This window comes from Elephantulus edwardii, unplaced genomic scaffold (genome assembly GCF_000299155.1).
Source record: "Elephantulus edwardii isolate Elephantulus edwardi_28Jun2011 unplaced genomic scaffold, EleEdw1.0 scaffold00238, whole genome shotgun sequence".
Taxonomy (NCBI): domain Eukaryota; kingdom Metazoa; phylum Chordata; class Mammalia; order Macroscelidea; family Macroscelididae; genus Elephantulus; species Elephantulus edwardii.
The window spans coordinates 1,701,062-1,713,052 of NW_006399988.1; the positions used below are offsets into that span (position 1 = coordinate 1,701,062).

Consider the following 11,991-nt stretch of genomic DNA (forward strand, 5'->3'; position numbering starts at 1 on the left):
AATCAGGATAGGTGTGTCAGAGGCAATGAGATTGGCACAGGATAGAGCACGGTTTAGGGCTGTTGTATATAGGGTCACTATGAGTTGCAAACGACTCGACGGCACAAAACAACAAGCAACTCCTCTGGGATTATAGTGTAGATTCTTGCTTCTAGGCCACCAGACCTCCCTAGAAATGGCTTTTTTTAAAAAATAATCTCCACAGGAAACAAAATTTTACCTTGATTCAATCTCACTCGAATTTCAAAACTATCTCAGAAATAGGTTTAAGGTCTAGAACACCAATGAGCAAAGACCAGGTGAGCCTGTGGAAGGAAATCAAGAGTATCATTCATGAAGAATACAAAAGGTCTTTACAAAGGCAGAGAAGGAAGAAAAGACCAAGATAAATGTCAGACGAGACTCTGTACATTGCACCAGAGTGCCAAGAAGCCAAAACAAAAAGGAGAAATAAAAAAATTAGGAAGCTGAATAGAATATTTCAAAGGGCAGTGTGGGAAGACAAAGTAAAGTTTTACAATGAAATGTGCAAAGAGCTGGTGTGAGAAAATAAAAAAGCTGAAACTCATTCAGCATTTCTTAAGCTGAAGGAATTGAAGAACAAATTCAAGCGTGCTTGAATACTTAAGCGTGCTTTGGGCAGAATATTAAATGATCCAGGAAGCAGTAAAAGGAAATGGAAGGAGTTTAGTCACTGTACCTAAAGGAATTCCTCTGGACCAGAGCAATTTTATGAAACAATGTATGAGTAAGAACCTGTGGTAATGAAAGAAGAAGTTCAAGCTGTTCTAAAAGAAATGGCAAACAACAAGTCTCCAGGAACTGAGGAAATACTAATTGATATATTTCAACAAAGAACCACTATCCTGGATGCACTCACCAAGTTGTGCCAAGAAATATGGAGGACAACCACCCAGCCAACTGAGTAGGAGAGATACATATATTTGTTCCCATTCCAAAGAAAAGTGCCTGATAGAGTGTGGAAGTTATTGAACAGTATCATTAATATCACATGCAAGCAAGATTCTGCTTAAAGTTATTTGAAAACAACTGGAACAGCACATGAACAGAGAACTGACAGATGTGCAGGCTGAGTTTAGAAGAGGTCATGGCCCTAAGGATATTATAGTCAATGTTAGATGGATCTTGGCTGAAAGCAGAGAGTACCAGGGGTATGTCTGTCTGTGTTTTATTGACTATACAAAGGCATTTGACTGTATGTATCACAACAGACTGTGGCTGACTCTGAGAAGAATAGGAATCCCAAAACACTTGATTGTGCTTATGCAAAAGCTATATTTGGACCAGGAGGCAGTTGTCAGAACACAGCAAGGAAACACAGCATGGTTCAAAATTAGGATGGATGTCCGCCAGTGATGTGTCCTATCTCTATACTCTTTCAATCTATAATGCAGAACAGATCATCTGGGTGTCTGAGCTCTATAAGTAGGAATGTGGCACCAGGATTGGAGGAAGACTCTTCAACAACTTGCATTATGCAGATGACACAACACTGCTTGCTGAAACTGAGGAGGTCCTGAAGCACTACAGAAGGTCAAGGACTGCAGCCTTAAATATGGATTGAAGCTCAACATCAAGAAGACAAAGGTTCTCATCAACTGGCCTACTAACACATTTTAACAGATTTAATTTGCTTGGCTTCAAAATCAACATTCCTGTTACCAGCAAGGATGAAATTAAAAGACAAAATGCATTAGGAAAGTCTGTTGTCAGTCACCTCTTCAGAGTACTGCAGAGTAATGATGTCAGCCTGGAGGCTAAGATGCACGTGATTCAGGCCATGGTCTTTGCAATTACTGGCTATGCATCAGAGAGATGGACAATGACAAGGGATGATAGAAAGAGAATTGATGCCTTTGAGCTGTGGCGCTAGAGAAGAGTACTGAATAAACCATACACTTCCAGGAGAACAAACAGATTCCTTTTAGAGAGTATGAAACCAGACTACTTTTGAGGCAAGGATTCTGAGGCTTCATCTGACTTACTTTGGGCATGTTGCAAGGAGGGACCAATCCTTGGAGAGGGACATCATGTTCGGAAGGGTGGAGGAACAACTCGAGAGACCCTCTATGAGATTGATTGATTCAGTGACTGGGGTAATGAGGATAGGTGTGTCAGAGACAATAAAGTTGGCACAGGCAGAACAGGTTTCAAGACTATTATATGCATAGGGTCACTATGAGTTGCAAGAACATCAATGACACCTAACAACAACAATTACACTGGATTGTATTGACTGGGATTTTGTTAAGGATTTCTGCATCTATATTCATGAGAGATATTGCTCTGTAGTTTTCTTTTTTGGTAATATCTTTGCCTGGTTTTGATAATAGGGTTTTGCTTGCTTCATAAAATGTCTCTGGGAGTGTTCCTCCTCCTTCTGGCAAAACTGGACTGCTACCTATAGAAAGCTGAAACAGGATCTATATATATCTCACACCATACTCAAAAATCAACTTGGGATCCAAGATGGTGGCGGAGGCAGAGACAATGTGGTGAGCTGCAGGAGCAGCAGACCACTTGAAGTAGGGCCACTATGGCCTTCTACAGATCTCTGTTTATTGATAATTGAACAGTTAAACAGTTAATGACTGGTCTTCAGTGAAGATCGAGGTTCAACAAAAAGAATTCAAGGATTCCCAAGGAGGAATGGGTGAGTCTAGCAGCTCCCAACCCCCTCCCGCAGAGGCCGCACTGTGCCACACCACGCTGCAGCTCCATGAGGCTCCCACAGCTGGAACCTATGGATTTCCTCGCCCAGGATGGATGGTAGGCACCGGGCCTCCCCAAGACTGGTGCAGCAGAGCCGCCACACTGCCACAAAGTGAACTTGTTCTGGGGAGAATTCTTAGAGCCAAGATGGCGGCGACGGGGGAAGCTGGCGGCCACTGGCCACCCGCACAGGAGATGATGAGCACCCGCTGGCCAGCCGCCCGCGCAGGAGATGGGACATACGCCCCGCTGCCTGAAGGTGTGGGTTTCCTTGGACAGGCCAGAGAAGATGATCACCGATACAATGGATTGTTGATGGTCACTGTGAGTTATCTATTTGATGACAGTTAACAGTGGCAGCATGTCCAAGATGACCAACATCCTAAATGCACCACATATTTTGATCTGTTGAATGCTTCTGACAAAAGCTGTTTTGACCTGGGGGGAGTCTGTTCACAACTCTCAGGTTTCCTTTGTCATTTATAAAGGGGGAGGGCAGTGACATCTACATCAAAATATAGTATGACCACTTATGGGGGGAGGTAAAAGTGGCAGTGATGGAATTGGAAACAATGTCCTTGGCTAACATAGTCCTCGGTCAGGAGAGGGCACCACAGTAGGGTGGGGGCAACTGGAGGGGGAGTGTACCAGCCAGCCCTTGGGGGGTGTTGCCCTGCTCAGGACAGGCTGTCTTTGGCCCCTGGCCCAGGGTTAGCCATCATGGCCCTCTGCCTGGGGCGGGCTGTCTTCGGCCCTTGGCTCGGGGCGAGCTGTCATGGCCCTCAGGGTGAGGTGCTCAGTCCCCAGATTGTGCCATCTGACCCTTGGATGGGGGGGAAATGCCTAGGGTATCCAGAGAATTTTATCTAGGTTACTTTCTGCCACCCTTTCCCCCAGTAAACCTGAAAGCAACACCCCCAAAGCCCTTCTATTTGTAACTCACAAGTTTGTTCTTTCTAGGTTTGCTCCCTTTCCTATAGGTAACCTTAACACTGAGTTTTACTCCAGACCTGACCCTGAACCCAGTGCCAGTGACAAAAAAGGAAATACAACTGACAGCTAAGGAAGCAAAGGAGGATGGAGCCTCTGGGTTCAACCAGCCATCCCCACTGGACCCACCTGGGAAAACACTTTGCAGTCCAGAGGGGAGCAAATGACAGGAAAATATCTTCTAACAGAACAAGAAGGCAAGCAGCTTTAACCCAATACCACCAGTAATGTGATAAAGTGTCCTCCATTTCCCCCTTCACATCAACGCCCTGTTCAGCATGAAGAAGCCAGAGAGTCTGCATCCAGTTCCCAAATCAATAAGACAGTTGGTTTAATTGCCATCGGAAAACGCTTACCATTCCTCTGTAGCATCTGATCCCCACCGGATCCTTTTCATTTTCTTCACCTGCTCCCCCCACCAACCAAATTGTGCAGCTCTGCAACTGCATCCCTGCCCATCCTCACCCTTCTGCCCCAACCCTCACCTCCTTGTACCCCCACTGTGTTTTTCCCAATAAAATTAAAAAAAAAATCAACTGAAGGTGGATCAATGACCTGAGAATAAAGACCAAACTGGGACCAAGCTTAGAAGGCCTAGTCTATGATGTAAAGCGTCTGAAAAATACACGCAGAAGTGCACAATCTGGAGAGGATAGAATTGTTCAATAGAACTTTCTAAAAATTAAATCTCTGTGTTCATCAAAACTTTTACAACAGAGTGAAAAGAAAATCTACTGACTGGGAACAAACTTTTGGCAATACCATCTCAGGCAAGGGTCTCATTACAAAACAGATTGAGAAATTATGGTACATTCACACAATGGAATACTAGGCAGCATGCAGGAGAAATGATTTTGTAAAGTATTACCTCACTTGGGAGGGACAGGAGAGCATTATGCTGAGTGAACTAACCATTCCTATAAGGATAAATAGTGTATCAAATCATTATTGTAGAATAAGTATAAAGATCCAAGAGGAGTGGGAGAGACTGGAAGCAGAGGGATGTGGATGTGCAGGGAGATGGGGGGATTAATCATCGGGTTGTACAATTTGATAGGTGGGGGGGTGAGGGAAACTTAAAGAATTTGTTTTTAAATTTTGTAAATAAACTAGTAGAAAATTAAAAAAAATTAAGTTTACAGAATACTATCAACAAGCTACATTATGGAGATGAGACAACCTTGCTTGCTGAAACTGAGGAGGACCTGAAGTGATTGCTTCATAGTCTTCAACATGGATTGAAGTTCAACATCAAGAAGACAAAGATTCTCATCACTGGGCCAAGAGGCAGAAAGAACCAAGGTGGACAGAGAAGAGATTGAGGTTGTTAACAGTTACAGCTTGCTCTGCTCCAAAATCAACATTTTTGGCACCAGTAGTAGGAAATCAAAACATGAACGGCATTAGGTAAATCTGCTGTCAGGGACCCTTCCATTTTACATAGAAGCAATGATGTCAGTCTAGAGATTAAGGTGCTCCTAATCCAGTCCTTGGTCTTCGTAATTACTTGTTATGCATCAGAAAGCTGGAGAGTGACTATGCATGGCAGAAGAAGAATTGATGCCTTTGAATTTTGGTGCTGGAGAAGAGTCTTGAACATACCATGGACTACTAAGAAAACAAATAGGTCTGTCTCGGTTTAGGATGAAACCAAGTTTCTCCTTAGAGGCTAGGATTTTGAAGCTTTCTCTCACATACTTTGGTCATGAGGCCAGGAAGAACGGATGCTTGAAGAAGGATATCATGCTCAGAAGGGTAGAGGGATGGCACAGGAGACATCCTATATGAGATGGATTGATATATTAACTAGGGTAATGTGGATAGATGTATCAAAGTCAGTGAGACTGGCTCAGGATGGGGCTGTTTTCAGAGCTATTGTACATAGAGTCACTATGCACCGCAGGTGACTTGACAGCACATAGCAACAACACAACTGGGCCTCCAGAAGAAAAACACTGATAACCCAATTACAAAATGGGCAAAAGACAGATGGCCAAGAGACATGCTCAAAATAACTGGCAATAAAAAAGATGCAAATAAAAACCACAATGAGGTACCATCTCATCCCAGTAACAGCGGCAAAGTCCAGTAGGGATGCAAACAATAAATGTTGGAGAAAATGCGGAGAGCTAGGAATATTCATACACTGTTGGTGGGATTTGGAAATGGTACAAACTTTGGAAGGCATTTTGGCATTTCCTCAACAAGCTGAACATAGAAACTCTGTATGACTTAGCTATTCCAATATAAGAAATACACCTGGAGAAAAGGAGGACTCAGACACAAATGGACATCTGTACACCAATGTTCGTAGAAGCATTATTCATCATCGCAAGAATATGGAAACAGCCCAAATGTCTAATCACAACTGAATGTATTGATAAATTGTGGTACATTCACTCAGTGGAATACTATGCAAAGCTCAGGAGTAACAATTTCAAAAAATACTACATAACTTTGGAGAGAGTAGAGAGTATTATGCTGAGTAACTCAGTCTCATAAGGACAAACACTGCATAAGACCATTATTGTAAAAATAGATAGCTAGTAAAACACAAAAGGGGAGCCAATGAGATAAGGGTTAGGAGTAGAGGGGTGAGGATGGGTTAAGTTGAAACCATTGGGTTACACAATTTATTGGGTGGACAGAGAAGGTGAAGGAAATGAGAAAGATCTTTTGGGAACCTGAAAATATGGGCATGGTACAATGAGATTAACTATTTTATTTTATACTGGGTTTTATTTTTATTTTATTAACTATTTTATTTTTATTTCCAAAGTTTGAAAACTTTGTTTTTCACACTGGATCTTTCACATTTCCTTCACTCCACCTCCCACCAAACTGTATGAACCTATAATTAACAATCATATTCCAAACCCCACCACACACCTGCCCATCCTCATCTCTTTGCTTCCATCATCTCTCCCTTGAATTCTCATACTCATTCTACAATAATGGTTTTATACAAAATTTGTCCTTCCAGGACTGAGTTAGTTTACTCAGTATAATGCTCTCCAGTCCTTCCCAAGTTAGGCGATTGTTGTTGTTGCTGTTGTTGTTGTTATGTGCCATCAAGTCACTTACGACTCATAGTGACCCTATGTACAACAGCCCTAAACCCTACTCTATCCTTTGCCAATCTTATTGTCTCTGACACACCTCCCCCCATTACTCCAGTCACTGACTCAATCCATCTCATCAAGCATCTTCCTCTCCTGCGCTGTCCCTCCACCCTTCCAAGCATGATGTCCCTCTCCAAGGACTGGTCTCTCCTTGCAACATGTCCAAAATATGTCAGATGAAGTTTCAGAATCCTTGTCCCTGGTTTCACCCTCTCTGGGATGAACCTGTTCATTCTCTGAGCAGTCCATGGTATATTCAATACTTTTCTCCATCACCACAGCTCAAAGGCATCAATTCTCCGTCTATCCTCCTTGGTCATTGTCCAACTCTCTGATGCATAACAACTGATTGCGAAGACCATAGCCTGTATCAGACCCACGTTAGTCTCTAGAGAGACACCATTGCTCTTCAGTACTTAGGAGACATCTCTGAGAGGTGACATTCCCAGTGCAATATATCTTTTAACTTCCTGGCTGCTGGTGCCAAGAATGTTGACTGTTGAGCTAAGCAAACTAAAGCTGTTTACAATCTCAATCTCTTCACCATCCATCAAGATTCTGCAAAACAGCCCAGTGGTGAGAATCTTTATTTTCTTGATATTGAGCTCCAATCCATATTGAAGGCTCCAGTACTTGACCTTCTGCAGCAAGTGCTTCAGGTTTTCCTCAGTTTCAGTAAGCAGGGTTGTGTCATCTGCATAATGCACAAGTTAGGTGCTAATTTACAAAATTATTGCTCTTGTGTGCTGTGCATTATTTCATTGTGTAAATGTCCCATAATTTCTCAATCCAGTCAATAGTGGTTGGACATTTGGGCTGTTTCCATGTTTTTGTAATGATGAATAATGCTACTATGAATGGTGGTGTATAAGTCTCATCTGTGCCACAGTTTTCATTTTCTTGGGGGATATTCCAAGCAGTGGAATAGCTGGGTCATATGTAATTTCTATGTTCAACTTTTTGAGGAAACACCAAACTGCCCTCCAGAGTGGTTGTACCACTTCACAGTGGTGATTAATTTTATAAAACATAATGCATGAGAATGGATGGAATACAATGTGTATGAAGGACAGTGAGAGAGACAATGTATATGAACTTTGTAAGCTAACCAACATATAATAATAATAATTTTTAAAAATCCTTTGAGGCCTTGGTGCATTAGAACTAACATGATACCAGTTTCAGTGTTCTTTTTGGACCCTTCTAGTCTTGGATTTCCCCTCTTCCTGTTTATGGTTCTGACTCCACCCATAAGACCAGTGTTTTTGTTCCATCTTTGCTTTACAGAACTCCAAGGGAAAGCTTTACTATAAACAATGTGGCAGGGCCTTTGTAGCCTTGTCATCAACCCCACTTCCTTGCAGGTGGCTTAAGGTGTCAATATTCTGATAGAGTTAAGCCAAGTGAGGAGAATCAACTCAAGGCTCAGTTGAGTGTGCCCAACTCCATCCCTGGGAATGGGGTGACTGCCATGCTTCTCTGTAGCCAAAGGCAGGGAGTAGTGACATGGCTCAGGAAAATACCTAGACTAGGGCAGGCTTTATTTCCAAGTCTAAAAGGAAGGGGGAAACTTGAAAAAAAAAGCCACCAAAAACAAAGAACCAACATACCAAACGAAACCCCTGAAAAGCTATTTAACAAACAACCATAAAACTTTCAATGTATGAGCTGCCCATTTTTCAGCATGAAAGGTTTGTTACTACTCAGTTATTATCACATTTGTGCCCAGTCCCATTTGGCTGGAAGGCACCTCCGCTCACTTTAAAAATCCAGAGTTAAGTATGTTTAAATCACTTTAACCATCTCAAAAACCAACAAGTACACAGCCTACCTGCTTGGACTTGCAAACTTGAAAAGAGAAGCTTTATAGAATGCCTGCAGGTAAACAAATTCTGGTTCTGGCAGGCTGATATAAGAAAGGAACTACAGAAAATAAGCTGGTCTACATAAAAATCCACTACCCAGGAATTGTTAACAAACAGGCCTCAACAACGAAAACGTCTGTAAAATAAAAAAACAAACAACTAAGTAGAGTCCCTGAAGATTTTATACAAACAGAAAACAATCATTTTGCTTGTATTAAGTTCATTGAACTCATCAAAGGGACCAAAAAAGGCCCTTTCTTAAGATACATTATATAGACATGGAACCAAACATATGTTATTATCCTAGTGTTTACATTCCTCCTATCTTCATAAACATAGAATAAAATCCATATAAATGCCTTTCTCAGACCTCCTCAAGGATTAAGTCTACCCTGCCAACTCTTAAAAATCTATGTACATAGTAAAGATGAAAAGCAAATGTGCTGGTCAGTTTTCTTCTAATTTAGGATACTACTAAGAATGTGTGTAATTTTTCAGGAAAAACACCACAATGACAGCTGCTCAAAAGCATAGAAATTAATTGGCTGTAGGAATTTCCTTGATGAATAGGGGAAAAAATTAAAAGTCACATGCTTCGGTAAGCTTATTTTTCCCCATCCTCAATTAAGAATATTTGCTGTAAATGATTAAGATTTTCAAACAGAAACAGAACTAAAGAAAACTTTAAAGACTTAACCTAACTTTCCTCAGTGAATTGCAGCTACTTTTTATAGAAAAGTCAAATTAATGGAATGGACTTTAGTGGTAAGTAACAGATAGTGAAAAGGCTCAACTTGCAGATTTTTATTTGTAAAGGAAGTAAATTGAGGCAAAAGTAAGAATAAATAATTTATTGTCTAAAATAGTACTGAAACAAGTGATCCCTTACCAGTATCCTTTGTGTAAGACATTTGCTGTGAGCTGATGTTCTAACAGTGGTGATGTATTTAGACAGATCCATGCACAGTGCTTCACAGCCCTTGTGACCGATGATGTAAGCAAACAGCTGGTCAGGATTAGGCAAGCAGCCTGTGGCCCTGGTATCAAGTTTTGTTACAGTGCCCAGAGACTAGAACTATGACTTTGGGCTCACTGGCATTGTGCTCCACTGAATCTAACCAGTCACAGAACAGCTGTGATCCAAAAGGTATCACCCTGGGGGCACAAAGTGTTTTCAAAGCCCAACAGCAATCAGGGTAAGGCCTCTGTGCTCAAGGCAGCCTGAATTGCACTCATAGCACCCAAAGGCTTGTGTGTGCTGGCGCCTACTAGAACACTCCCTCAGTTAGCCATGAGAGATAGACATATACATTAATAACCAAGCCCTTTCCATTTTAGTCACATGATGACTCAGATAGAGCTCAAAATGAATAAGAATTAGTCCAAGGATTATCAAGACATGATCTACAATGCCACACTGGAATAGCATACCTGGCCATACCCAGACTTGAAAAGTTTGCAGGGACGATAACTACATCCAACCTGGAAAACGGGTGTGTTCCCAGAATAGAATGTGCTGCTGAGAGGCAAGGAGATATCAGCGGCAGAAGGGTCTTCTGACAGACATCCTTGAAGCACACTGGGGCAAACACTCGATGAGGAATGATGTCCTGAGTGGTGGCAGAAACATCCTGGAAGCGGCAGGGATATTCCATGTGATTACAAACGCAAGCATCCCTGGTAAGAACATGAAATAAACAGATAAAATTTATGATAATGAGACCTTCTGAGGGTTAAGAACTCTTGTAGATATGGACAGCTTCTAGGAAACTTTAGTTTAGGTGGGCTGACAAGCAAACACTATTCATTTGTACTTCTGGCTAGTTTGTTTTACATAGTGATGAAAAAATGTAAGTCAAGGTAATTAATAATGTGCTTCAATCTAAGCTAGTGAAATACTTGAGTCTTATTTTAGAATAAGCACTAAAATGTTGTTGCTAGATACTGCAAAGTCAACTATGATCAGTGATCACAGTGATCAACAGATATGAATCTTGCCCTTTTCTGAATCAACCTCACTCTCAAGCCAATTGAATCACTGTGTCAATCTATCTCTTTGGGAGACTTCCTCTCTTTCACTGCCCCTCCACATTGTCTAGCATGGAATTTCTCTCCAAGAATTGGTTCCTCCTGAGATTAGACCCAAAGAAAGTTAGGATAATTTTACCACCCTTCCATCTAAAGATTACTTTGGTTTCACTTCTTCCAAGACAGATTTGTTTGTTGCTTTGAGTCCTTGGTATATTCAATATTCTTCACCAGAAACATAATTTAAAGGCACAGATTCTTCTTTGATCTTTTTCACTCATTGTCCAACTTTCAGGTACATAGGAAGTAACTAAAAATACCATTACTTGGATCAGGTGAATCTATCTAAGATGTCTTTAAATGGAAATCCTTGCTCTTTAGCACTTTGTAGAGGTCCTTGACAGTAATTTCCACAATGCACCATGTCTTTTGATTGTATTTGGCTGTTGGGTATTGATTGTGGATCAGAGTAAAATGAAACAGCTGACAGCGTCAATCTTTTCACTTCAATTGATATTCCATCAATTCCAGATGCCTCATTTTTTTGACAATCCTTTGAGTGCAACTCAGATTTTTTCATTCAGTATTATTGGTTCTTGATCATATGCTACTTTCTCAAATAAATCTGTATGAACCAATCCTTTTTGGTACAGTCATTGTGCATATTGCTTCTACCTTCTTTTGATGCTTCCTGCATCATTCAAGATTTTGCCCATAGATTACTTCATAGCTGCAAATCAAGTTACTCTGCCATTTATTCTTGACCACACCTCCTGCACCCTCCAACCCCACCTACCGCCAACAGAAGCAGAACAGATCCTTTTGGACCCTGCTGCACTGGTAACGTTTGGGTCTGCAGCCCTCAGGCAGGGATGGGTGGGTTACAGATAGACAGTACTTTTGTTTGTTTGTTGTTATGTGCCATCGAGTCGTTTGTGACTCATAGCGACCCTATGCACAACAGCCCTAAACGCTGCTCTACCCTGAGCCAACCGCACTGCCTCTGATACACCCATCCTGATTAGCCCAGTCACCGAATCAATCCATCTCATAGAGGGTCTTCCCCTACTGCGCTGTCCCTCCACCACCGCAAGCATGATGTCCCTCTCCAAGGACCCATCCCTCCTGGCAACATGTACAAAGTATGTCAGACGAAGTCCAGAATCCTTGCCTCCAAGGAGTAGCTTGGTTTAATCCTCTCCAAGATGAATCTGTTTGTTTTCCTGGCAGTACATGGTACATTCAGTACTCTT

At 41.7% G+C, this 11,991-nt stretch overlaps 1 protein-coding gene across 1 annotated transcript in view; it reads right to left on the reverse strand.

Annotated features, from left to right (window-relative positions):
• The window catches only part of LOC102848488 (chromosome unknown open reading frame, human C9orf3), a 704,390-nt gene that overhangs the window by 563,627 nt on the left and 128,772 nt on the right, over positions 1-11,991 (reverse strand). The window contains exon 4 of the mRNA XM_006898876.1: positions 10,142-10,387. Coding sequence (XP_006898938.1) covers positions 10,142-10,387 — 246 coding nt within the window. The remainder of the gene's footprint in view (positions 1-10,141; positions 10,388-11,991) is intronic.